Below are 27,345 nucleotides of genomic sequence, written 5' to 3'. Positions count from 1 at the left end.
CAACTTTGTTTTTGAATGTCTTATTTGTCAACAAGTTAAGTAACATCATGGGAAGCAACATGGCTTACTCATGCCATTGCCAATTCCTAATGGCCTTTCGGAAGAAATTTCTATGGATTTTATCACTTGTTTCCTTGTTACTTCTGCATGAAATGATATTCTTTAAACTATTGTTGATAGATTTAGTGAGCAAGCATATTTTATTGTATGAAAAAAGACATTGTTTTATTAAGCATATTAAGGATAATGATGTTTGTTTGGATATTTCATCCCATTGGGGTATTCATGACTCTTTTCACATTAGTTTATTGCAACCATTTTAAGGCACTCTTCTTGCATATCCAATCTATGACAACCCTCCATTTCTTAAAGAAGATTCTGAGATCACAGAACTTGAAATTATTTTAGACCATGAACAGACCACAACAAAAAGAGAAACAATTTATCATCGAGATTTAGTAAATTATAAAGGCCATCCCATTGAAGAGGCTCAATGGCTTCCTCATCGTCCCCTCGCCACCTATCCATCCTTTTATTCATACTCCCCCATGATTATTTTAGATTTTGTGACAATTAAGAATAGTTTCTTCTTACCCTCGGGCCATGTTATGAGGAGTAAATTTATAGAATTTAATATTCCCATATTTCTCATTATTTATAAATTCTCCTATACGATTTTAGATTGAGATGCCTTTCTAAATCCGAGTGATAGTAGTTTACTTTGCACATATGTGGGTGATTTTATACATGCCTGAGAGTATGGCTTACATCATCTTGATTTGTTGAGTTTAGTATGATAATTTATATTTTTAATCAATTAACTCATTAATTGATTAGCATAGTTGACATAAGTGCAAATCCTTAGGTTGGATAATGGATGCAAGCTAGTGGTGGAGGTTAGAAGATTTTGAGATACTCAATTTGGGTGTCAGTGGATTATTATTTGATTTTGTGCACAACATGCACCATTTATTTCATTTTTGGTAGTGTCCATATTCCTTGGCAACAACGAATATATTTATTTGGACACGTGAAAGCTCCCTTATGTATATTTAATTCTACTATACACACTTATATAGTTTGAGGTTTATACCTATTTTGAGTAGCTTGGACCCAATCCGACACTCAACAAATCAAGATGATGTAACCCATACTCTCATGCATGTATAAAATCACCCGCATACGTGCAAAGTAAGCTATTATCACCTGGATTGGGTCCTACTATCGCCCGGATTGCCAGTAAAGCCAATCTTGTGTTATATGTAAAATTTACATATAACACAAGATTGCGTCCAATCTTGTGTAGAGGAAAATTGAACCCAATCTTATGTTATATGCAATTCTTATACTATGTCGTGTTAATTCTTATTTTGTAATTTATTTATGGGTCATTGTCCTCAAACATAAAGTGAAAAAAGAATTAGAAGACTTTTAAACTACGTGGGACGAACTTGCTTCTCATCTCTGAAGTGAGTACTTTGTTTATAAATGGATAGGCCCATCACTAAGTAGAACTTATAAGTCTAATTGGAAGACTAACAAACTTTAGAGGATCCATAGAGAATTTTCCAAGTGTAGTATAACCTTTGCAATAGTTGCTAGTGAGTGAAGTCGCCATGTTGTTACCATAGTTATTTAGATGAAGAGATAGAATGGAGTTGAAAAGGAAGTTAGTTAGAATTAGAATGGATGAGTGGTGAAAGTAGTAGGGAAGCTAGGAGAAGAGAGACAAGAGAGATGACGTAGAGATGAGGAGAACAGTCTTAGAGATTGAACAAATTATTAGAAGAAGGATTTAAAGGGCTACTGCATAAATGCAAATGAAGGATACATAACGAGGAGTACACACTCTAGCGTATCCACCGAGAATATTATCCTTTATCTACTCCTATAATTCTTGATTTCGTTTGGAAAGCACCCGCATTCTAAGGTACACCCTACCATTATCTTTCCAATGGTTTATCCTTTATCTACTCATATACCAGATATACAAACTCAGTGTGTAGATATCATATGATCCCACACGGCCTATGGAGCCGACGTGTAGATTCACACACCCATATTACTCACAAATCTCATGGGGACAGAGCCAACGCATGCACTCCAAGGTAACATTTATTTTCTTAAGACTTAATAATTTTCTTAGCATTGTTCAAATACATGAGAAAATAACACTACACATCACTACATCATAATCCATCAAATATCTTCTAGCACCACGACCGTGATCCTCGAACTACGAAGGTATGTAGTAATGAGCCTTAACACTTCGAGACCACTATGCCCTAGATCTTGAAATCATGCAAAATCACATTGAGCCGCTTCTGATATGCCATACCACTCCCAAGGCACCAACACTCTAGCGAACCAATGCAAAAAAGCTCATAACTCACTAACACCTCAGGTCTAAGTGCCCATACACCTCTACCCAGTAGTACAACAGGAGCCACGTCTTATCCTTCACAACACCAACTGTGCCAAGAGAAAACCCACAACCATCGAGATGGATCAAGGTCTCAAATGACCATCTTTGCAACATGACTCACCACTCAAATGACATCTACCTGGCATCATGTATTCCTTCAAGTATCTACCCTAATTTGGATGGCTACCCTATACTTGCACATCCTTTTAAATTAACTAGACTATAGTTCTCAGCTTAGGATAATTTTTTAGATTTCCCTAAGGACATTTTACTTGCATAAGGGAAAGGCTTTTACTCTAGAACCTTATTCCCAATTAAAATAATATCCTAAGGTTCACATGCATGAGGTCTATTATTTAATTAATTCTCTATAAATTTCTTTTTTACAGAGAGTTTAATATTCCAAAAAAGATGTATTTTATTCAATTCAAAAGAATTTGATGATAATGACAATTTTCAAGTCAAACTATGCAAATTTAAATAATATGACATTTTAGGGTTCTAGGCTTATCTTTGATCTATTATTCAATGAAATATGAGATGGTTGGGGCCTCTTAAAGTAGTAGAGTTTTTTAAATGGGGATTTGTGCCCTCCTTTGACTATCCTCCTCCTCCTTTATGCATAAAACAATGTCTAATTTGATGTAGGGCAATTGGAGCTTCCATTGGTCACTACTGCATCTTGAATTTGATGGCACGGCCCAATGCTCTTTTCCCTTAAGTACTTTTCCCAAAATGTTGAGCTCTAGTACTCTAAGTACTCTCTATGACACCCTAATCACCCTAATATTGACAATCAATTGTTTCTCCCAAGATAATTAGTTGGGTTTTTATAGGCATATATCTCCTCTATGCATGCATGCTAACTTAGGTTTGTAACTAGACATAATTATGGACTCGAATAAATGAATTATAGGCTAAAAAGTATAGTTTTAGTTTGAATGGATGAGAACCAATTAAAAAGGTGGCTACTCTAGTTAAAATGTGGACAAACATTAGTTTATGGTGGCTAGAGTGAACCTTAGTCTAATGCATGTGCCAAAAATATCAATTTTAACTTATGCAAGGTGCACAACACTTGTTTTGCCAAAAACCTCTTACCACTTTTCACTTTTCCAATCCCATGGGTGGATTATCATTTCCCACCTTCCTAAATCCATAGTGGTATTCCTAAAGACCATGGTTTATAGCCTTACACCGAATAACCTTAGCCCAATTAAATTCATAAAAATGTGCACACCTTAGACATGGCCTTTGTTAAATCAACTTTTACCATGGAAACCATTTTCTTTCAAAAAAAATTTACTTAGCTAGGCATGGGTTTTTTTTTCTAATTAATTATATTTACTTATCTTTCAATATCTTGACCCTTGATTAGTGCAAAAAATGTGCACATGTGCACCTGGGGATCACGGAGGGCATCTTTTCTCAATATTTTTTCACATGGGGGATACCATTTTCACTTGGAAAAGCCTATTTTTTCTTGAATAAATTTTATTCTATCAAGATCTTGAGAACAAAAACAAATAAATTTTTTTTTCCCTCTCTACATAATCGCATAGTTTGGCAATTTTTATAATTAACAATTTGTTGGGATAAGAGGGATCCTAAATTTCAAAATGGACAGAGGAAAAAGCCATTGTCACAACCGATACATGAAGAAAAGCCATATTTGCTTATGAGTACATTATCTCAAGATACAATTGTCCATAAGAGATAGTGAGCAATAGGGGAACCCATTTCATCAATGAAGTGATTAAGCTGGGAAATCCAAGATTGGGTCGAGTTTGGAACCTATTGTTTTTTTATACTACATAATTAAAAGCTATTTTCAGCCTAAGGGCTACTTTGTAGGGGTCTTTGATATTATTGTGCTATTTTACCATAAACAATTTAGGAAAAATCACCCAATTTTTTTAATTTTTAGTGGGTTCTAGAGACAAATGCGCCAAAAGTACCTCTGTAGCCTCATTTTGGTGCTATCAACACTTTCTTGCCTTGCACTGCACCTCTACTGCTCGATCTTGATGCATCCAACACTTTCTAGCTCTAGACTGCACCTTTCGTAATACAAAACCCTAAAAGTGTGAATAGCATGGATACACAAGGAGGTTTAAGCCTTATGCAAGATCTCGTCAATGTATAGACCAAATAGAGTGGGAGACATGGGACAACCTTGCTTCACACCGATAGTGATGTGTATGATCTCTAAGTCACCTCCTGGATCCCATACTCTACCTATGACAGACTCAGAGTGTAATGATCCCCCCAAGCATCTTTGCTGGCACTCCCATATCCTAGAGTCTCCTCATCATTCTGGCCCAAGGGACGGTATCAAACGCTTCGCGGAAATCCACAAAGCAACAGCATATCCGATGCTCATGAGCTCTCCCCTCCTCAATGATCCCCCGTAGTGTAAAGATATGATCTAGTGTGGAGTGCCCTCTCCTAAAGCCTACCTGCCCCGGTGCTCTTAAGTCTCTGCTCCTTGGACCATCCACTAAGCTCATGCTCCAAAATCGAACCATAAATCTTGGCCAAAGTGTGATCAATCATGATAGCCCTGTAGAGTCCATGGGTCCACCTACTTTCAAGATAGGTACAATAGTATTCAATGCGGGGAAGCCCTCACATAGAACCCTGTTAAACTTGTGAACCAATAAAGGGGCTAGCATGTCCCTAGCATGAAAGAAATGCTCGGTGAGGACGAGGTTCAGGTGGAAGGGAGAGAGCTGGCTGCTCGAGGACATGGTAGAGAGAGGTGGCATAGGTGTGCCAAGTGTCGAGTGGAGTAATCCGAGTCGGCAAGCGATAATCTTGGAAAATCCTCTAGGCCTCTATACAATCCCTCCCAAGAAATAGTTGGTATAGCTCTTGCTCAAGCCTGGCTAGGTAGGTTCTCTTCTTCCTGCATGTGAGACATCGGAAGATCACTCGCGGTTACTAGTGAGTGGTGGATCCTAGCAATCTAAGTAGGAGTCAAGATGCGCAATGCTTCATACACTATGCATAATACATATTCTTCAATTATTTACAGCCAAAGATGATTTCCTAAACCTGATCAAATGCATCTAGCAGGACCGGCTTGAGGACAACATAGTTGTCTAGTACATTAGTTTTTACGCAGCAATTTTGTCTTTGGTGTCTGAGTCGCTCTCTTAAAATGGAGTTTGCGGCATTTCAATTTTCAAGGTATTTTACAAAAAATTGTCCATGTAGCCCATGTGTCCTCCAAGAACATTGCAGATAATCTCTCATTCTCTGTCGCATTACAATCCTATACGCAAAGCTCCCTCTCTCTCTCTCTCTCTCTCTCTCTCTCTCCAAAGGCGCTCTCTTCGAGTAAGCTATGCAAGATTTTCACACTACAAGGTTGGTTGTCCCAAGCTGCGGTCATACATTAGCTAAAATCTTCACACTACAACAAGGTTGATAGATCCAGGGCAATAAAAATTTTGTATTAATTTTACCGTGTACTCCTTCCTATTCATGCATGGAGTTGCCTGCGGACTTTTTGTGGATGGACCACTTTCTACTCCTCTTGCATGAAGCCCTTGAATTCTTGCTTGCAATGGTTCTAGACTTTTTTAGGCTAATGGCCTAGCCAGATGGCCTGGATTCAATTCCTTCACCTCCAAAACCCCTTTGAACATGGAGCCAGTACAATGGACTATCTAATTGTATCCCTCTCTTTGATCCCACTCATTCTAGAGATTACCATCTCGCCTCGCCCCATTGGTGTTGCAACCGACCACTCCCTACGGAGTCTGGGCCGTGTCTCAGAGCCTTCTCCCTCACATGCCGATACACCACCCAACCACCTACTTTACCCCATCACCGCCCAAGATACCACTTCACCAGAGAGACCTCTTCCATCTATTCTGATCACGTCTAGTGCATCCTCTCCTACCTCGACCTCGACCCCCACGTCCTTGATGAACTTACAACACAACTCACAGCCACCCTCCATACATCCGTTGCAACCACCTTCTCGCACTCCAAAGCCACCCCTACATCATCAAGAGGGATTGTCCCACAGAATAGCTGGTACGACTAAGAATGTTGTGATACCCAAGCCCGTCTACGTCAGGAGGTGGCATCATTTATAACCAGTCATTACAGATATTTGGCTCTAATGTTGTTCCATAGTGCTGTGGAGCAACCATATTAAATCGCCAGAGAGAAACTCGTTAGATGTTATCTCATCTTACATTACGGTCTATATTGTGTATACAACATGAGAGAGAGAGAGAGAGAAGGGGTTCGTGCTCTGATTTAGGGTTCGAGAGGTAGAGAGGTGAACTGACTATTGTGTACACAACATGCGAGAGAGAGAGAGTGTGTGTGTGACTAAACTTCCCAGGATGACATCCATTACGATTCTTTGCACACAGAGAGGACGAGAGAGAGAACACAGACACACGAGACCGAACCTTAATATTTTTGGGCAGATTTTGAAGATTTTATTATGTTCATTGACTATGGTATCAAGCCTTCAAAATGCCTTCACTTGCCACGATCACATGAACTTCAAGCATGAAGCGGAGCATATAGCTAATCTGCAAACTAGTCGTTAGCGGCCAAAGAAAACGATACGTTGAATATTTATCCCTCGAGCTCATTGCAGCCTCCTTTCAACAAATACATAAGATTAAATGTATGGCGATTACCACGCTTTCTCCAGTTGCAGGCAGGCTTCTACAATGGCATGTAACGTATGGTTACATAAAAATGATACACAGATGTATAATATACAGGGTTATCTTTGTATGTACCGCTTGAAGAAGGCCTGGAGTTCTTCCAAGATGCCCAATTGTCATCTAATGTTTGAGTCAATGACACAACAAAGCAATACCGAGACCAGATATCCACAATGGATATCAATCTCTCTTTTTGTCGACTTTGCACTGAAAAACAAACTGTATATTACCTGTACTTTGCATCGGATGACCATAGAGGAACCTCAGCAACACGAAACAAAAACTGTATATATTGTTCAGCCTGTGACTTCCCAGGCTAGTTAGTGGTTCACCTTCTAAGGGGTAAACTCAAGCTGATTATAAGGCCATCATCAAGACGTGAATGTAATGATCCTATCTTGTATAATAGTTCTACAAAGCGGGCATTCTGTACATGCTACTGCACAAGATTTGCACACTGCAATCATCCCACAAACTGAAAATTGTAAGTTCAGGACGATGGATAACATCGACTTTGAGACTGGTAAAGAACTAAGAGACTACTTACAAGAAAAATGGCGGCAAGGAAGCAGAACCGCCGCAGCGGGTGCTTCAAAGCACACTTTGCAGACATGTCCACTTCTATCTTCTTTGATGTGCTCCACTACCGTTGTTATGGATCCATTATCTTTCCCCTTCTCAAGCTCCTGCATGCTAGCCTGCTTGAAAATCAATCGTGATAAACTATGCTGAAATCAGAAATTACCATGCACCATTCAGCATGTCCCACAAAAAAGCATCCACCACTACCTCTGTATCTAACCCTATCAAATTTTTACACAAAGAAACTTCATGCAGCTACAAACCTTGGCATGACACAACCGGGTCAAGGCTTCAACATGAAGGGCACTAAGATCTTCCAAAGCAGCAAGATCTAGCCCATCAAGGCGTTCACTCTGAAATAATGCAAGCTAGTTACACATCAATCAGCCTTGATTTAAACACTTTACAAGACAATAAAAGGCACTTCGATGATAATCATTTTCTATTAATAAAAACACTGTTGATGAGTTTTGCTTGGGTGGATTATTATCTACTCACCATTTAATTCCTCCCTGAAATAAATGTTTGCAGGTTACAGTGCACCTACACCCTTCTTTACCTCTTCTGACTAATAATTTCATGATTTATAATAAATACATATGAGCCCTTTTTACTTCAAAAGCAGCACACTAAAGGACTGACAGAAAGTGCAATAGAAGTTACCTTCAATTGAGAGACCAGCGTCTTAAGTTCTGCACTGTAGTGTCTCTCTTTCTCTAAAGAATTTTGTAATGCTGTGATATCCATGTTTGTCGTTTCTTCAGAAAGCCCTAAATCTTGGGAATCCAAAGCAGTCATGCCGTCATTGTTGCCACTCCCTTTTTTGAGTTTCGCCACAAGGACCCACATGCCAGCAAGATCATTTTCCAAATCTGTTTCACGTCTCTTCGCCGCCTCCATCTTCTTTTGGATCTCTGCATCTTTCAATTCTCTCTCTGCCAACCCAGCTTGTAGGGCAGCCTCTCTCTCCTTGCTAGCCAGCAACTCTCTTTTTAAATCCTCTGCTATGGCTTCTTCTCCTAACCTTCTTGAATTATTGGCACTCATGCGCTGTCTTCCAATACCGTTCAGTGTTGCATGTGCTCCATTCAAGACAGATTTTGGTCCAGCCCGAGCATATGCCAACTCTTGAGCAGTTGCAAGCTCAGCAGCCAGCTTTGTGTTTTGATAAGAAAGTTTTGTTACCTCTTCAGCTAGATTCTTCAGCTCTACTGCAGCAGCAGATGCTAGTTCTTTGGCATAAGATGACTCCTCTGCCAGTTTACAGCTTTGGATCTGAAGCGCATCTTTTTCTTCAAGCAACCGGTCTTTCTCCTGTTTAAGCTTCTCAATCTCCACTGCCTGATTTACAACAGCAACACCCCCCCCCCCCCCCCCCCCCCCAAAAAAAAAAGAAAGAAAGAAAGAAGAGTTCAGACAAAAAACTCAAAATATACCAACAGTTGGAGCAAGGCTACCAAAGATCTGAGCCTCAATTCACCATGAGTTACAAGCACAGTACATGAAGCGGCTCATACATGGAAAGGTAGGATGCGAAAAAACTTTGTGAAGCTGAATACCACCACTCTATGCTCACTGTGAGGGAAGTTACACGATCCAGAGATTGGAAAGCATCCCCCACTCCACAACAACCCCCCCACCCCCCCCCCCCCCCTTGCTTTCTTGCTTCCTCCCTGCTTGCACCAAGTCTGTAATTAGAGGGTAGCACTAGATGAGGTGTATAGGCTATGCTGTTTGAAGGGCCTAAAGAAGGCCAAAATGTACTTAATGGAAGGCCAAGCTTCTTAAAGCCCTATCATCTATACAGGCATTGAGCTAGTCACACTTGCAAAGGTTGTCACTGTAGCTCCCATGCATGTAGGTCTTGCCAGAATTCCAATTGGCTTCCAAGCACAATGGGTGAGGAAAGGTTGTTTAGAATGTATGTTCTTCATGTCTGGAGTCCCTAGTCTAGAATACACATTTCGAAATCTTCTAGCTCACAATTTTTTGGTAGAATGTTACTATGTAGCAGTGGCATCACACATGGTTCATTTTACATCTTGTAATTCTTACAAAGAAAGACCATATGAAAGATACAGCATACTTAAGATGCTAAGAGCATGGACACATGCAAGCATTAGTAAACATTCCCTTCTTTCTTTCCAGTTGATCGGTATCAAAGAGCTCTTGCAATGTAAAACTATCAAGCACCCTTGGTCAACGACTATGTGATCATCAAAACTCATCAATACACCTGTTGAAGAACTTGAAACTGCAGGCCTGATGTTTTATCTGATACTTTCAACTCTCCTTGGCGGCTGATCTCTCGAGAGATGCCAGCTTCAGTTTCTGCTCCCTCAGCATACCTAAGCTCTCCAGATACATTACTGCTCAAGCAGCCATCCACATCCTCGTTAACCTGCCGAGCAGCGGTTGGCTTGCCACCCCTTTCAGAACTTGTATACACATCGTATTGTTGTGTTGACCCCTCTCCCGTTGCAGCAGGCAGTTGACGAAGAGCTGCAATGGTGCTTTGAAGTTCTGAATTCTCTGTTACCTGCACAGGACAAATTGTAAACAGTTACTGCTGAGAAGAAACATCTGGACTCCGCTTTGTTTTATCCCTCTACCTGTCCTTGCTGTTTTTAAGCATGTCAAGAAACATCGACTTGCCTGCCACACTCTACTGCTGCACACATGATGACAAAGTGCTGGCAAAATTTTATTGACCGCGAATCGGTCTCATTTTGAATCGATTTTGAGATCCTCAAACATGTGTGAATTCTCTGCAAGATCTTAAAATCGTTTCTCATACGATGACCCTCTTAGGCTTAATTTATTTGATGCGTGGACACTCACCCCCAAGCTCGCACTCATTCTTTTCATAAGCTATGCTGAGAAAAGTGGAATGGGATTAAGCCCCCCTTAACCAAGCTGAGTGCAAGACCAAGCCCAAAGTCTTGATGGTCCGAGTGTAGCCTCAATAAACTCACAGCAAAGAGCTTTTTTACATTTCTTTTGCTACCCTCGCTAAAGCTCCCAGCAAAAAGCTTCTTTACAATTCAATCACCTGTGCACACGAACCACCCCTATACACAAAGCCTTGTTAACATTAGTGATGGACCAAGCCCTTAAAATATTAGTGATGGAACCAATTCCCAAGCCCTTAAGGCCTAGCATATACGAATGGAAAGTTTCTGTTACTTCTTAAACTTAACAAAAACCAAAGTTCAATAATAACTCCATGACAGCCTAGTCACGGAGCTTCAAATTATCAACTCCATCATGCATAGACTACTTGCTATGAAATCCATACTCACGTCATCAGTGTCCAAGAGTAGGTGCAGGTTCATGCTTGAAGATATGTCAACCTTAGTGGACAAATCTTTATAGATAAACCAACATACTGAGTTTCTATCAATTCTCAGGAGTTAAAGGGCTGATTCAGCCATGATGAAGGCTAGCATTAGAGAGAACACACACCACGTGCGCACACATGCGCAGGCCTGCTTATGCAAATAAACATTTCATTTTAAAGGGAAAAGAGGGGAAGGGGGGATCAGCCTACCTTTGCTTGCAACTGCTCCTGAAGAATCCTGTTATCGGCACTTTTGATCTTCAGAAGAGAGCAAAAATTTAGTGTTCATCATAACCAACAGTCAGAATCTCGTCAAAGCAAAGATTCAGAAAATTTCTCGGCAAAACTTTTGTTGCAAACTCATGAATCAGATCGTTAAAGGTTGAGCTTAAGACTCCCATCATGTACCTCAAGTTCAAATGACTTCTCATTGAGCTGATTAGTCAGCTTAGAAATGGTCTGCATAGCCAACATTCAAAGGCCTTGCCATTATAATTGTCTGTCCAGTATAAAGCTGAATACAAAAACTCATCAAGCAGATAACACCCTGATCACATCACTTCCATAACTATACCCCTCTCTCTGCCAGTGGAAGAAAGTACATTCATACCTGTGATAACTCCAATGTGGCAGCATTATTAGATGCAACTTCTCCATTTCCAACTATACGCCGCTCAAGCACACGCATCTGCCTTTTCTTCTCTAGAATTTCATCCTTCAAACTCTGCATCTGCACCTGCAGTGTACCCAACCCCAGAAAACCCACATCAGTAGTATCTCACGAAGAGGCACTTGCTGTTCATGGAAAAAACAAAATTGCAGTTACAGAAAAGGTGTCCCACTTGTAGCTGGGAATCTTCAGGATTTGTGGCAGCTTGTTCTGCTAATCTTTTCAAAGAGCTAGTGCACAATGCAACCTCCCCAGAAAGCATCTTCACTTGCTCCCTTAATAGATCCATCTGATCAGCCATGGTTGTCCCTGTCTGCAGTGGATGACTATCAATAAGTTTTCATGAAGAAAAAATGCTGAAGCCACCAATATATGGACCAGAATAATCAAATGCTTACTTGCCTAAATGCAAGACAGCACAAGCCCATTAAAAAGCCACCACAATTAACCCATCAATCACAATTTACAGCGAAAGCTTTTACAGGACACTTGTGTTATAGTATTGTGTCCCATCACTACTATAACACTCATCCAATATGAGCTTCAACCACTATCAGTTTTTCGCATTTACAGACAAAGACTTCATCCACAGTATACTTGGGAGTTTTCACGCCACATGAACATGAGAATGTTGAGACATAGCTTCAAATTGTGTAGTGTATAGCATGCAGGACTTGGAGATAGAGAAGCATCCTAGGCTCAGAACTCTAGCATACAGAGGTACAATAGGTCTTCACTCTCCCTCTGTTGGATAGTTGAGGCAAGAAAAGCAGAATCTTGTGTTAGAAAAGCTTCAGTGTTGGAGGCAACCATGGAGGCGAGTTGATGACATATCCGCGCCCCACAAGCAATGAAATATTTTATGAACAGGTCTAGGCACTATGACATGATGGACAGCAGATTTAACTAGTCAACAAGGATTAATCAGCCCATGAGCTCCAGTTAGGGAGAGGTTCAATGCATGATCATGGACTCGATCACATAAGTCTCAGCTATGGCTCAGTGGGTGAGCTTCAGTGAGACAGTATAATCACCCTCGGCTCTATAGCTGGGTGGATCATCTAGAGTGTGCATTTCTCGAGATGATTGATTCTCCAAGTCGACTGTGTAACGTGCCCACCATTCAACCCATCCTTCTGCAAGTCATAACCCTCTTATTTGTGCATTTCTGTCCTGCCCGTCATTCACCTCGCCCTCCTCTCTGTCTGCCTCTCACCTTCTCCCCTCTCCTGCACAGATAAGCCCCTCCTCCTGCCTCTCCCGTCTACAACATATGGAAAAAAATTTCTCGTGTTCATGTCATCCGCCCACCCTTTGATTGGCATTATGACTTCTGCCCAAGCCAATCATCCTCCACCACCACTGGCCGGAAAGAACGATCCTTTTCTGACCCAGTGTAAGAGGACCGCACCTTTTGACGGATCTTCCTTGGGTTCCTTGGGCTGCCTCAGATCTTTGGAAGTTTTTGGCTTCCATAGGGTCAGCCTTTGGACAGGCAGGTTCTGGAAGTCCCCGCCCTTTCAGAGACACCTTCCACCACGACTACAACGGCCGGCTGTCACGCTACCACAAGTCATGATACTCACCAGTGACCTCTGTCTTAATATGATCATGTGATGTTGCCAGGACCAGATGGTTCTTTATTCAAACAAGAGATGGAGATTGTCGGTAGACCGGAACAGTGCCATGTCTGCCAACAACAGGGCCACATTGCCAAACACTGTCCTAGACACTAGGAGACGGCACAATGCACTCCCCAGGTGACACAACTCGCAGCCCCTCCACCTCCTTCTGCCTCCAAACCTCCGCTTGTTTGGTTTTATAGACGGGTTAACGCGCGTGCACCCACCCCTGATCACCTGATCATCACATGAGATCCCATTAGAGTGGGACAGCTGTAGATGTTTGTTGGGTATTTCGGAGTCTCGTGTACAAGTGCAGGTACCCCATGTACACGTATGTGCGAGCGTGCGTGCGCACGCGTGAGAGAGATTGTTCCACATCTGTTATGGCATTTTAAGAAGAGAAGGGATTTTCTTCGAAGATTGGCTGATGATATCTCAGGTCGCTTCCCTGGCAAGCGATATGGAAAGCATTTCTGGATATTTGGGACTGGTGTGCCCAACTCTCCTGATTTTGATGTTTTCTTCCTATGGACTAGAATTGGGCTCTACGAACAATATGGAAGATGAGAAACAATGCTATGTTTGGGCACACTCCTCCAGAGGCATATGCTTACTTCAAGATGAATTTGCGACAATCCCTCCATGACTACTTACAGTTGGAGGACACTGTTTTTAGTCAGTTTGAGGTGTTTTCTCCACTGCTTCTGAAGTACTCTGAAGATGGACTTGCCTTGAGTTACATAATTCATTGTTAAACTACTTACAGTTGGAGGACACTGTTTTTAGTCAGTTTGAGGTGTTTTTTCCACTGCTTCTGAAGTACTCTGAAGATGGACTTGCCTTTAGTTACATAATTCATTGTTCAAAGAATCATTGTTTTCAAAAAATAAATGTGTGTGCGCGCGCGCGCATGCGCGTGCACGCGCACACGTGATTTTTGTGGCGATGTCAGGTGGGGGCCCTCCTAGTGGGTGTCCTTCGACATATTGCCTCCTCGGTTTGCCCTACTTGTTCGCATCCGCGCGAGACGATCCTACATCTTCTCTGGGCTTGTCCTACCGCTCAAGATTTCCTGGCTCATTTGACAGTTCTTCTCCATGCCCGGTTCCCAGCCTTTCCTTCGGCAGACAATTTTGGCTGTTTGGTAGATATTCCTCTACCCCTAATTGTGCTCTCTTTTTTCGTGGTGCCGTTATTGGGCCTTATGGAGTTTATACCACGCCCGAAACACTCAGTTGTTCGGGCACACTTCGGTGGATGTCTTCGCCTTTTTCAGATTCTCCTTGCTCCAGTCTCTCCAAGATGCCCACTTTCTTGGAGACCTTTCCACGGCCCAGTTGGACGTGTTTTATCACTGTTTCTAGTTTTCCCGTAGTAGCTGCTCCATGTTGGGGCAGCTATGAATGTACATTGCATTTATAATGAAACAGTGGTTTTCACCCCAAAAAAAAAAAAGTACGTGTGTGTGTGTGTGTGTGTGTGTGTGTGTGTGTGTGTATTACCCAAAAAAAAAAGTGTGTTTTCACCCCAAAAAAAAAAAAGTGTGTAAAGGGGTGTGAACACTAACTTATGTGTAAGTGTGCTTATTTGTGTGAACCCACCCTTAGGTGGATAAGATATTATGTGTGTAGTAGTCCATGTCTTGCTACCATGTCACCAATCTCTGCCTCGAATACTGCCCGCCGATAGGACTCACAAAACTTTTCCCAAATCAAGCGTTTACCTGACTTAACATCCCCTCCGCCGTCCTACATTCACCACTTTATTTACCACAAGCAATGTCACTAAGGCCCTGTTAAAGCTGCATAACTGTAGAGCCAAGGACCCTCTCTTCATCATGGACCACACGTTCCTTTTTTCCCATACATAAAGCAGGAGACCCCTTGGACGCAAACAACTACCTAACCATCATGATTTGCCATACTCTGGCCTAGTTCTTTTCTTCCAGGATCTGCGATGTGTCTGAGCTGTCTGCATTTAGAAATCTTTCCATCTTTCTCATTTCATGCCCACATTTTCCTTTTCCACTTCTGTTTTCTCCATCCCATGTTGCTGCTCGGTCACCCCTACTCTTATATTTTGGAATTAGCTGGTAGCTTCTTGTTTCACCTTCCCCCAACGAATCAATGGCAACAGCTCCAACTTCCCCAACTGAGGTCGCTCCCAACTGTCCCTTCTAGGAAGCGTACCTCTTAACCCCTTCGCCACCCACAACCTTCAAACCTAGAAGCCCCACCAAGCGTCGCTCAATGATCAATCCAACGATTCTCAAACCCAGTAGAGACGATAATTGCCTCCAGTATCAGCTCTCTTCCTAGCCCTTGGATCATGGGATACTGGGTGGACTACACCACCTGCTTCATGTGCTTCCCAATTGAGACGAGCTCAGATGTCCACGTGGATGACCCACTCCCCATCTACATGGTTTTGCACCACTTTCGCCTCCCTCACAATGAGGTAGCAGCAGCCACCTTCTCCTTCCCGCAGAGTGTGGCCTCTGACACGGAGTAGGACAGTATATCAATGGCGGCCACCATCTGGAACCAAGCCATCGGCTTCTCTCAGCTAGTTGGTATCAACAAAGCTTAGCCGGCAAGCCATGAGGACGTTTGAGCTCGATTGGCACGACCACACAGAACCTGACAGCTTGCAGCATGGAAGCGAGAGCAAGTTCACCTTTTCGTCTTCTTCCACGTCAACTTTGCAGCAGAGCAGGGGATCTATATTACTTGCACTCTGAGGACGACCACCATGTGGCTTCTCGGTGCTGCACCAGTGTTGAGTAATCTTACCTGGAGGCACACATCTGTTCTAACTTCTCACCTAAAGCAAATCAACGCGGACTGTCACTATTCCCCATCCAAGCCTGCGCCAAAAGCCTCGTAAGCCAAGGGGGACTCAAGCAGGGCTTTTCCCCTAATCATGAGGATCTACTTCCAATCCTGTGGCAGTTTAGGTGGAGCTCGCAGAAGATGCTCTTCAGCATGTGCATAGTATCTATGCTCAGAAATTCATGATTACTTCTCAATTTGTAAGAGTGTCCTAAACTGGAGAATTATACAATACGAACTACATGAAAAGAAAATGTTTCAAACCAGGTTTCATGTGATGGAAAATTTTGACCAACTTACAGGAGGCAGTCTTCGCCCTCGGACTGTAGCACTAAAAAGTTCACCAGCCTGTGTAGGTTCAAAAAAGGGATCGACAGGAGCAATCTCATCCACCCTCCGACTAACTGACTTTCGACGGCCCTTAAAATCAATAGCATGGTCTACTTGCACCAGAGAAGATCCACTTGTTGCATGCGATGCAATGGAAGAATTATCTAGTTCCAAACTTGCTGCATGCTCATTTTTCTGCTTTGAAAAACATGTAAAACAAAAAGCTTAGTCATTTGCACAGTAACCCATGAATTTTTATATAACTGTAATCTGACAAAGTCGATTTGCATTACAAATGTACTATCCAAAGCCTAAGTCTTCCATACCCTTTAAGCAGACAGATATCCATTCTTAAAATGAGTCTACCATCAAGAGACTAGCGCTCAAAGTTTATGAGAACTGAACAGTGGAGTACAAACTTAAACAGCATCCAACATGTCTCCATGTCAAGCAATGAAAGCTCGAGCATTTACCTTCAGCTTGAACCAGGCCAGCATACTTCGCCTCTTCGTTTTCTTCTCTCCTTTAAAAAGGTCATCTGAAATGATGTTGTCACTCCTTCCATCTGAAGAGAGTTCTGACTCGTGACCATCGTCATCTTCGTAAATAAGTTCACGCCTTTTATCTGGTAAATATGCGAGCTGCAAATGGATGTGTAACGAATGAGATAACATCCTCCCATGTCTGTGTTGACTTTGTCCAAAAATGTAGTTAGTGTGTTCGTCTCAACACTAGAACAAGATACATCTACTTATTTCCTTCACATTATTGAGATAACATCCTTCCAACCTTACAAACACCTTTGAAACCACCCCTTCTCCATACACAAGAAACTTTAAACACAAAATTGTCACCCCTCTGGAGTAATAAGTGTACTCTTTCCAAACGCACTCACACACACACACACACACACACACAAAAATGTACACACATGCATGCCAACCAGAGGCTTTGTAATATGTTACCATATAAAAACTACCAAGCATAAGCATGTGCTTGCATTACAAAGGTCAAAACTGCTGTTGGAATAAACAATATATCGAAATAAAATGGGCCCTTTATTAATACCTCCTCTTCACCAAAAGAGTGCCTTCGTCGATTCCCTTGTCTCTCAGGGATGCTTTGAGGAACTGTGGTTTTAGTTGAAACAAGTATAAGTTTAGTCAACCTTTGGATTCTACCCAATAAAGCTGCCTTCGCCTGCTCTTCTTCCTCGAGTCTCGATTGAAGCTTAAATTGGCCAGCTTCCAGCTATCAGAACAGTTAAGAAGTTAAACGAATAATTAGACTGAAGCATAGATAAAGCTTTCACAATACACAAAATCACTTTCATGTTTATAAAGAAAACAAGCAAATTTGCAAAGGAAAGTTGAGAGGAGACAACTAGCATAAAAGTGAGAAAATAAGGAAATCCTTTTATGATGAAAACTGGATCCAGTACAGAGTCTTAATTTAAAGATACCCATAATCAAGGTAAGGGCTTCTTGCCGGGCATGGGGGTTGATAGGACCCTCCCATTGAGGCTAAGGGCTAGCAAGGATGACGTTTGGATCGGCCTTGGGTCGCTTAATAATATGGCTGGGTGCTAATAATAGCCAAGACTAGACTATAAAAGAGAACCATGGGCTCACCTATGATTATTATGTGGGATTCTCACGGTAGACTTGACTCACAGCAATCTAAACCTCAAGCTCAGGTGTGATTCCGGAAAGGAAGCTATGGCTTGGAGGAGAGTCGCTAGCCAGATTCTATCGTGATCATTTAACTTGTGTTTGATGTGGGTTACCTTAACTGTCCCCTAGCAATCTCTAGCAATATGACCATGCTGAGGAGAATTCAGTAAAATTTGGTTGTTTGGGAAAAGTTTTGTTGGTGACAATCTGTTGATGCTGATGTCGATCATCGATGACAAACTCAAGGTCAATGAAGAGACTCTTCCAAAGTTGACACCCATGCCGTTCTCGATAAAGGCAGGTGAATGGGACCCAAGTGAACAACCCCTTATTTAAAGAGCTCTTTCTTTTTACTAAGGGTTTTGAACCTTTACACAAAACCTTTTTTTTAGTAACCCCTTCTTAACACAAGCCCCTTCTAGGTTTTCTTCTCAACAAAGGAAAAATAGAGCTTCTCTACTTGGACACCACTTCAAGAGATGGAATCGGGCCACTTCTACTCTGCTCGCCAATGCTTGTTGATGAAGCTCAAATGGCTTCTACTCACTGGTTATGCAAAACATGGAAACCACCACTTGTACCTTGCTGCAGTTGCCACCTTCATGGAGATTTTCTTCTCTTTCTTCCCTGCAGGTGCTGTAACACCATGAGCTTGTGATGACGCTTGCTCTTCTTTCTCTCTACCACATACATTTTGTTGGGATGACAGAGGATACCCCATACAGGTACACCGATTCGTCTCATAGGCCGAGTTCAGTCTTTTGGAAGACGTTAATAAAATCTTTCTCTCTCTCTCTCTCTCTCTCTCTCTCTCTCTCTCTCTCTCTTTTCGTGAAATGGTGTTTTATATTATATGTTAAAAAATATACATCAGCCACATGGCTCACACAGAACCTATGGCCCCAAAAAAACCCCCACAAAAGATCCTCTAAAGGATCATGACCATGCAAACCTGTACACTAATAAGAAAGCCTCCTAGCCAAATAAGCATCCCAGATAAAAGCATCAAAGATGAGCCAGCCGAGCCGCCATAGACCATAATGAAATAACATCTGCATCCAGCTGAGCTGAGAGAAGAGAAGAAAACTGCCAAAGCAGCAAACCGCGGATACATAGAATGTGCCCATGTATTCCAGACAAGGAATCAAAGATGAACCCATTCCGTGTAGTCCAAATATGCCAAAGTCCTGTCCATCTAAGGAAATGGAATATCACAAGGTGACTGTCCGAAGCAATGACTTGAGGACAAATCCCAAATATCCACTGATGAGCCGAAACAGTAGACCTCTCTACTGCCTCCCAAACGCGAGAGACAAAAGACCAAATCTGACGGGCCACTGGACAACTCATGAACAGATGCATAACTGTTTCAGTGCATGTCGTGCAGAAGAAGCAAGAGGCCAATGTAATTTTACGACGGCTGAGCTGATCCCGTGTAGGTAACCCTCCCACCAACATCCTCCAAATGAAAACCTTACCTTGGTAAGGGAGTTTAGACTGCCAACCACGCATAAGAGTTTTCTACCACCATGATTTAGACTTGTGCAATCTCCACACCTTATTGGCCTTGGTTGAAACCCAATCTTTCTTTGATACGAGCTTATGATAGAACTGGTTAGCTGAAAGTGATATCAAGTCACCAGATTTACATAGTGCCTAATCAAGCCAATGCTGATCTGCAGATGGCCGAGGCAATGGAGTAAAAGGCTCAACTACATGCATGATGTCAACCCATAGTGGCTGAAATGTCCGAGGAACCTTAAAGTGCTGCCTAATACGATGAAACGAATATGGCCTGTGACGACCAGGTATCACAGCATCTCGGATTCTAACCAAGCCTAACCTGACCATGCGGTTGAGTCGTATGCGTGAAGCATCTCTATCTGGCCAAACAATGACACACGACTCCACAAATGTTTCGAACTGCAAAGAGTTCAAAAGTAGTCTTTCATGACCAGGATCCCACCGAGCCAATAGTAGAACTTCATGCCAAGAAAGGAGAATATGCGATAAAATGTGAGATGAGCGAATACGGACAGGATGAGCCGCATTCACAATGTCCCACCATGAAGCCTGCACACGTGTCCGTCCATGTGACAATCCCTCCAACTCGATCAAGTCACGAGCCATGAATACCCAAGGCTGCTCCTGCAAACACATATCCTGAAAAAGCGCCCACCTACGCGCCACCATATGCAAGCGGACATCCAGTAAAGCAGCCCCACCCATTCTTTTGGGCGTCGTAATGTGATTCCAAGCTATCCATGTTTGACCCATAATATTTCCTTGCCTCTTCCACAGCATAAACCGAATGGGAGCAACCAAACGAAGAAGAGATTTGTGCGTCCAAGGTAGCAAAGGCAAAAAATAGGAAATCATGCTAAGCATAATAACCTGAGCTACCTTAAAACCTCACGTGCATAGGCCACCCTTGAGCTTTCCAATACACAAATTTATCCGAGATCCGAGCAAAAATCCAAGCAAGAAGCGCTTGGGGGTCCACATCCACACCCACCGGATACCCAAGATAAAGAACAATGTCTCCTGTATGCACCACACGGCCTTGCCACCCTAATGCCTCAAGATCAAATTCCGTGCATACAATGAGGGCTGATTTTGTTGAATTTATTTTCAGCCCAGAAGCCAATGCAAAATTATTCCAAGCTTCCATTGCTCGATCTATATTGGCTTTTTCGGCCCTCAGAAACATAAAAGTATCATCCGCAAGGGCTTGAGCAACCAATTGCTTGCCACGAGGGAGATGCAAACCAACCACTTCACCATGCGATGCCATAGCATCTAGGCGAGATAACATAGGATGAGTGGCAATGGCAAAGAAAAGAGGACTAAGAGAACAGCCCTGCCGGAGAGAACGGGTGAGAGAAATACCATCCGAAAGTCCTCCATTGAGCATAATCAGTGTGATAGAGCCAGAGCCAAGTAAATGCACCAAATTAGCCATTTTGGGACCAAAGCCCATGGCTGTCATTAACTGAGAAAGGAAAGACCAGCTGACATGATCAAAAGCTTTTTCAAGATCCAGCTGCACCATCATAATCTCTTGCTTCTTTGCCTTGACATAATCCACTCCAATTTGAACATTAAGAATATTATGCAAAATATTCCTGCCATGCACAAATCCATATTGATATGGATGAATAAGAGTAGGAAGCACCTTCTGTAAGCGATTGGCAAAAATCTTTGTAAAGATTTTATACATAATACCCATAAGTGAGATCGGGCGCCATTGAGCCAAAGAAGTAGGCGAAGGAACTTTGGGCAACAAACGAAGTATGCCCAACTTCCAATCGGCAGGTATATATCCCTCATCCCAAACCCTTTGACAAATAAGCGTCAAAGGCTCTGCAAGCTAATCAGCATATTTTTGGAAAAACTCATTTGTCAAACCATCCCAACCAGGGCTCTTTTCCATGGGAAGTTTGGAGAGAACAGCTTCCACTTCCCCTTGAGTAACAGGAGCATCAAGCTGAACCGCCACATCAGGGTCAACTTGATATCGTACTTCAGCAAACAATGACTCCCTTGCAACCAGGACAGCCGGCGAGACATGCTCTCGAGGGGCAAGCAAACCTTCATAAAACCTGATGCAATGCTGAATAACCTCAGAAGGTTGAGTAACAAGGTTGCCTTGGGCATCCATCAGCCTAACAATATTCTCACGCATATGTTTTTGATGCAACTTATCATAGAAGCGATGAGATTGACAGTTAGCATCCCGCAAAGCATCAAGACGTGCAAGTAGTTTAAAGCGAACATATTGTGCTTCTTGCACCCTAGATAGCTCCTTTTTCAGCCATTCTATGGCATCCACAACTTCAGCATCCATAGAGTCAGTAAACATGAACGCCTGCAAGCCCTTTAAAAGCAACTCAAGAAGAGCCACATGCTGCTTTTGTATAGAGGCATAGAGGCATTAGCAAGACCATAATGCCGCGCTAATTTCCGAGTGTTAGTAAGGAACACTGGCCAAGCATGATAATCAGCCACGGACACTCTTGCGGAGAAATGTCGGATCAACTGACGCATATAAACATCAAAAACTTCATGCTCCAAAAAAGTGTGATTTAAGCGCAAAGGCAAGCATCTCAACAAGCCTTTATATGCATCCACAGGATGATAGACCTTTTCAAACACAAGCGGCCAATGATCCGAGAAAACCTGTTGCTGATCAACCATCATAGTAAGAACCTCTGGCAAAAAGAGATCTTGATGTAAAATATACATCCTATCCAATCTAGCATAAGTGCCCCGAAACTGTTGTGAGGCATAAGTGTAACCCCTTTCATTTGGATGCAACCAAGACCACATGTCTTGTTTTAGCGACCTTGCTGCAAAAGCTTCCCACGCCATTCTCTCTGGGCCATCCATTACAGAATGAGGCGACGTGGCTTGCTCCCTAGAGACACACATATTAAAGTCTCCCATCACAAAGCCAGGATGAGCGATTGAAAGAGCACACAAGTCATTCCACAGCAAACGGCGTACACGAGCATTATTTGGAGCATACACCCCTAACAACCATAAAGGCGTATCATCCCAAACAATCTGTATCACTAGAAATCTTCCATGAACATCTTGAATCACAAGAGAAGGCTGAAACTGCGAACGAACAGCAAACATAACACCTGACTGCGAAGCAGGATGTCCGCTGTAGAAAACATGAAACCCCTTATATACATAGACTTTGCCAGCCAACTTATGTTGCTTATGTTCAACTGCACACAAAACATCCCAACCATGATAAAAAGTTGTACGCCAAAGCCTGAAGTGCTTTTGGCGCGAAGAAATACCCTTTACATTCCATTGTACAATTTTCATAAGCCTTCCCAGAAAAGGAATCAACAAGGCCGTGTACTAGGCCCAGGACAATCTGCCAAATCACGAACCTTTTGACGCATTGCATTTTTAGACATGGTATTTGTGATCTCAGACTGCCCTTGGAGTTCCCGAGCACGTGCCAAAGGGTAATGACCATCCCATGGCGAGATGACCTCACCCTTTGAACCAAACACAAGAGGCAATTGTTGTTGTGCTTTTTTTGTTAGGCGACTTCTAATAGAATAGCGTTCTACTCTATCCACCCCAAGAGCCCCTGTACCCTGAGAAAGTTTGCCTCCAGGCCTCTCAATCCTGGTGGGCACCTGAACCCAAAGGGCGACGAGCATATGTATGTAAGGGCCCCTGATGAGTACGCAAAGGCCCCCACCAAACAGCATCTGAGAAATCCCCCCGCGGGGCAACAAATCGTGTCTTTTTACCACGTACTTCTACCCATGGCTGCTCAACCTCATTCTGAACATCCACATGTACATCCATGTGCTGGGCATCATGTAAAGGAGCATCATGCTCATCTTCCACGGGCAACTGCCCATCAACGATATCCTTGGTAGCAACAACTTGTTCTTTCTTAGGACATTCGGAGACAAAGTGGCCCATCTTACCACATTTGAAACAGTGGCCAGCAAATGTATCCCACCTCAATTCATACATTAAAGGTTGCAACCCAGCCATATTGACACGCGAATGTGTCGGCCTAGGTCTCCCAGTATCCCACAGCATGCATAGACGATTTCGGTTTCTAGAAGTCATTCGAGGCACCACCAAGACATCACCGATACCTCGCATGAGACCTGGTAAAACACGCCAAAACATTGATGGGAATTGTTTCACTTCAACCCAAAATGGGCAAGCCTGGCGCAACATATCTTGGTACTCTGCCATAGGCTTCCACGGAACCACATGAACCAACTGCCGATCCAAAAAGAGTGGCACCTGCTCCAAGACTGCCCTACGGACTTCCGAAGTGCGAAAAAGTATTTCATAAAAGCCTCTCGGACCATCATAAATCTCCTCAAGTGCCTCAGGCGACACCAAGCGGCCCAACCATGCTCTAAGACGAGGCAACAACGGAATATGCTCAGTAAAGAAGAAGATAGCAACACGATCATGAAAATCTGCTAGCTGTTGTAGCAACAAAGGAGTCTCCATGCATACATCAGCCACACCACCATTATCTACTGCAGCCATTTGCACGCTATTTGCCTTCACATATTCTTGCAGAAGCTCAGCAGTGATCTGCAGCAAATGTGCAAACTCCGGAGAAGGTACCTGAGAACTTTCCTCTGCATTCTCTCCAACATTCACCGGAGTGTAGCTTGCATCAACATCAAGCCTTTGACGTTTTTGTTGCTCCGAGGCATCTGAAGCATAACCCACATCCTTCTCGATCATCTCCTCAATAAGATCCATGTCAAGGCTATTGGCAGCCATGCCACCAACAGCAGCAGCCGGGTCATCCAAATCCATGTACAAAAGCAAAGAAAACCCGTTCTCTCAAACCCTAATTCAGCACCTTTATTGTTTGCACACAGACCCTCTCTCTCTCTCTCTCTCACACACACACACACACTCAGAAGGGGATGTACAGAGAAGAGAAAGGAAAGGCAAAAATCAAAGGGTTGCAAGAAGAACAGAAGTCGCAGGTCTGAAGAAGAAGATGTGCAGGTCGAAAGAAGCAACTCGCAATATGTACAGGTCACAGGCGCAGGCGAGCAGTCGAGGAGATCGCAGGTGAGCAGAATCGAGCAGGTCGCATGCAAGCAGTGTCGAGCAGGTCGCAAGAAGGCAGTCGAGCAGGTCGCAGGCAGGCGGCTCAAGATTCTCTCTCTCTCGCAATATGTACAGGTCTGAGGTGCAAGCGAGCAGTCGAGGAGATCACAGGTGAGCAGAATCGAGCAGGTCGCATGCAAGCAGTGTCGAGCAGGTCGCAAGCAAGCCCTCTCTCTCTCTCTCTCTCTCTCTCTCTCTCTCTCTCTCTCTCTCTCACTCTCTAGATTTTTCATCTTCTATAATCTCAGAGTCTGAGATCTAGGCTTTCAGTTTTCAGTTTTAGTTTACTGTTGCTTCTTCTTATTTCATCCATGTCGAGATTTATGGACACTGTGTACATCATTTTGGTCTCATGGACATGACCCCTTCTGAGGGCTTCCAAACAGCAGATGTGGATAGTGGGCTTCCACGACCACCAAATCCCCCCCCTCCCCCCTCAAAGTTGAAGACAACCCTTCATGGTGTGTCTTTGGTAGAACCGCTGGCTGCAGTGGTGCCCAAGAGAGAGGCAATGGAGAGACCCCGTAGCACCGCTAGGGCACCCAAGTACTCTGCTTGGTTGGGCGATGGCATACAAGTAGCTGTGGCCCACAGCATTCCAAACGGATCACTTCAAAGAAGTCCACCAAGCTCGTCAAGCTGTTGCATGTTGCAGATGATGGGAGTGAAGAAAGATTTCATGAACGTCTACGAAAAACCCAATGGGTCAATGAGACCAAAAAATGTTCCAAGTGACAGTGGGATTATTGCATTTTTTTCACTCCGACTCATATGGGACCTTGTTGGTGGCACAAGGTATCTGATTGGTCGAGATTTCCTCTTGTTTGGTTTGAAATCTCCCTTTTGTATATTTTATTAGCAGCCTCTTTTCCGGAAAAAAAAAAACTACTTGAGTCGATGTGGGAACTAGGCTATTGCATAGGTTCGGACACCTGAGCTATGTCTTCAAAGAGACGTGTAAACTGAAGATCGTAATTATGGAAATAAAAAATGCCAAAAGAAAATAGGCCCACACGTAGTAGCAGGCCCTACATTTACAATGAAGAATATGGGCAGAGGAGGTCAAGACCACCATGGGAATATCTTTTGTTGATGAAAAATGGCTTAAACATCAAAGACAAGGAAGCCCTCTTTTGTTTATGCTATTGGACTAAGTATTTGGCTTACCATAGAGCTACAGGATGCAACATACACATACTTACATTATAAAAGACTTTTGAAAACCCACATACAGGTGAGACAAAAGATCTCACAAGAAGATAAAGATGAAATTGAGAAACCAAAACATAACAGAGAAGCAAACTCCAAACCTGTTGCTTGAGTGATGCAAGATCTTCCTGACTACCAATGAGGTATGGATTGTCGACCATTCCTCTCTTGACTTGTTCTAGTTCATGTTTCAAGCTTAGAATTTCCTTTTGATATTTCTTTATCAATGATTTTTCGTCGATTATCTGAAAACAGACAGGTTCCAAATTGAACTTCAGTGTACCTTCTGAAAAACTCCAAAAAAAAAAAACTAAAAACTAAAAATCTTAAATTACCTTGCCTAAAGTCCTTGTGTGAAACTACAATCTTGTAATTCATGAGAGTTGAGCCTTCATACAACTTGGAGATGTGTGCATGTGTCCATGCATGCATGCATGTGATAAACTTGAGCTCTTTAGAGGTTACAAGCCTCACCATTCATACAAGGATCATTGTATTATCATTTTTTAACTGGAGGGGCAGTAATCTGACAGAAGCCTTGCAGCATACCTTGTTCTGAGAAGCATGAATCTCCACGTGCTTGGCTCTATGAGCAAACTTTAAAGTATTATGCGTCTCTTCATTACTGGTAGAAGCGGGAGTGACAGTACATATGAGCTGATACAGGCAAACAGATTGACAAATTATGTGCTGCTGCCACATACACTTTATGTAAGTCTGCAAAATAGGGTCAAAATTTTACCGATACACGGCCATGCCCACTCAAAGAAGACTGCAATAACCTAGTCAGTTTTGAATCTCTATATGGTACATGAGTTGCTTTCCCATCTGTTAGCTTAGATATAACCTGCATTTATGTAACCATAGCATCTCTTATGGATGTTTTGAAACACTATGTGACCAAAAGACCAATGCTTTGGCCAAAAGAAGTCAGCCTTACAGTTCCCAATGTCAATAAGCTCTTATTGATATAAGAACCTTCTTTTCGCCGAAGCCCTGTAGTTTCTGTCTTAGAGCTCTCAGAGCCCGCCAGATCAATGAGATTCTAGTAAAATGAAGAAATTGCATGAGATCAATCCCAAGAAAAATCAATGCAAATGCTCCAACAAAAGCATCTAAAATGCATGTGAGTCCTAATTATGTTTGACCCAAAAAAGGCATCATGAAAAGGCTTAGGGAACAATTACCAGCTGTGAAAGGGTCACTTCTTCATCACTAAAGAAATCCCCTCTTGGACTACTTTCAACTGTCTGCAAAGAAATCAAAGAGGTTGAACCCTTGCTACACTTCAAAACCTAGTGTTACGAAATTCACAAAATCTAGATAGATC

General features: G+C 42.7%; 1 protein-coding gene across 4 annotated transcripts in view; it reads right to left on the bottom strand.

Annotated features, from left to right (window-relative positions):
* Positions 1-6,998: 6,998 nt before the first annotated feature.
* The window catches only part of LOC147612203 (kinesin-like protein KIN-7C, mitochondrial), a 40,146-nt gene continuing 19,799 nt past the window's right edge, over positions 6,999-27,345 (bottom strand). The window contains exons 11-27 of one of the 4 annotated variants that reach the window (XM_086784095.1): positions 27,203-27,265; positions 26,956-27,060; positions 26,758-26,862; positions 26,565-26,672; positions 26,117-26,260; positions 17,572-17,754; positions 16,977-17,144; positions 16,474-16,698; positions 11,890-12,030; positions 11,658-11,783; positions 11,456-11,506; positions 11,258-11,305; positions 9,944-10,246; positions 8,371-9,048; positions 7,971-8,060; positions 7,673-7,811; positions 6,999-7,582 (exon numbers count right to left, since the gene is read on the bottom strand). In XM_086784095.1, the coding sequence (XP_086640221.1) occupies positions 7,497-7,582; positions 7,673-7,811; positions 7,971-8,060; positions 8,371-9,048; positions 9,944-10,246; positions 11,258-11,305; positions 11,456-11,506; positions 11,658-11,783; positions 11,890-12,030; positions 16,474-16,698; positions 16,977-17,144; positions 17,572-17,754; positions 26,117-26,260; positions 26,565-26,672; positions 26,758-26,862; positions 26,956-27,060; positions 27,203-27,265 (2,763 nt within the window). In that variant the 3' untranslated portion in view covers positions 6,999-7,496. Of the gene's footprint in view, positions 7,583-7,672; positions 7,824-7,970; positions 8,061-8,370; positions 9,049-9,943; positions 10,247-11,257; positions 11,306-11,455; positions 11,507-11,657; positions 11,784-11,889; positions 12,031-16,473; positions 16,699-16,976; positions 17,145-17,571; positions 17,755-26,116; positions 26,261-26,564; positions 26,673-26,757; positions 26,863-26,955; positions 27,061-27,202; positions 27,266-27,345 lie in introns of all 4 variants that reach the window. The other 3 variants (XM_086784094.1, XM_086784096.1, XM_086784097.1) reach the window with 3 other exon arrangements.

Source organism: Cibotium barometz, chromosome 46 (assembly GCF_041138505.1).
Source record: "Cibotium barometz isolate CiBa-2024 chromosome 46, ASM4113850v1, whole genome shotgun sequence".
Classification (NCBI taxonomy): Eukaryota; Viridiplantae; Streptophyta; class Polypodiopsida; order Cyatheales; family Cibotiaceae; genus Cibotium; species Cibotium barometz.
This window is presented reverse-complemented; position numbering and strand designations above follow the sequence as displayed.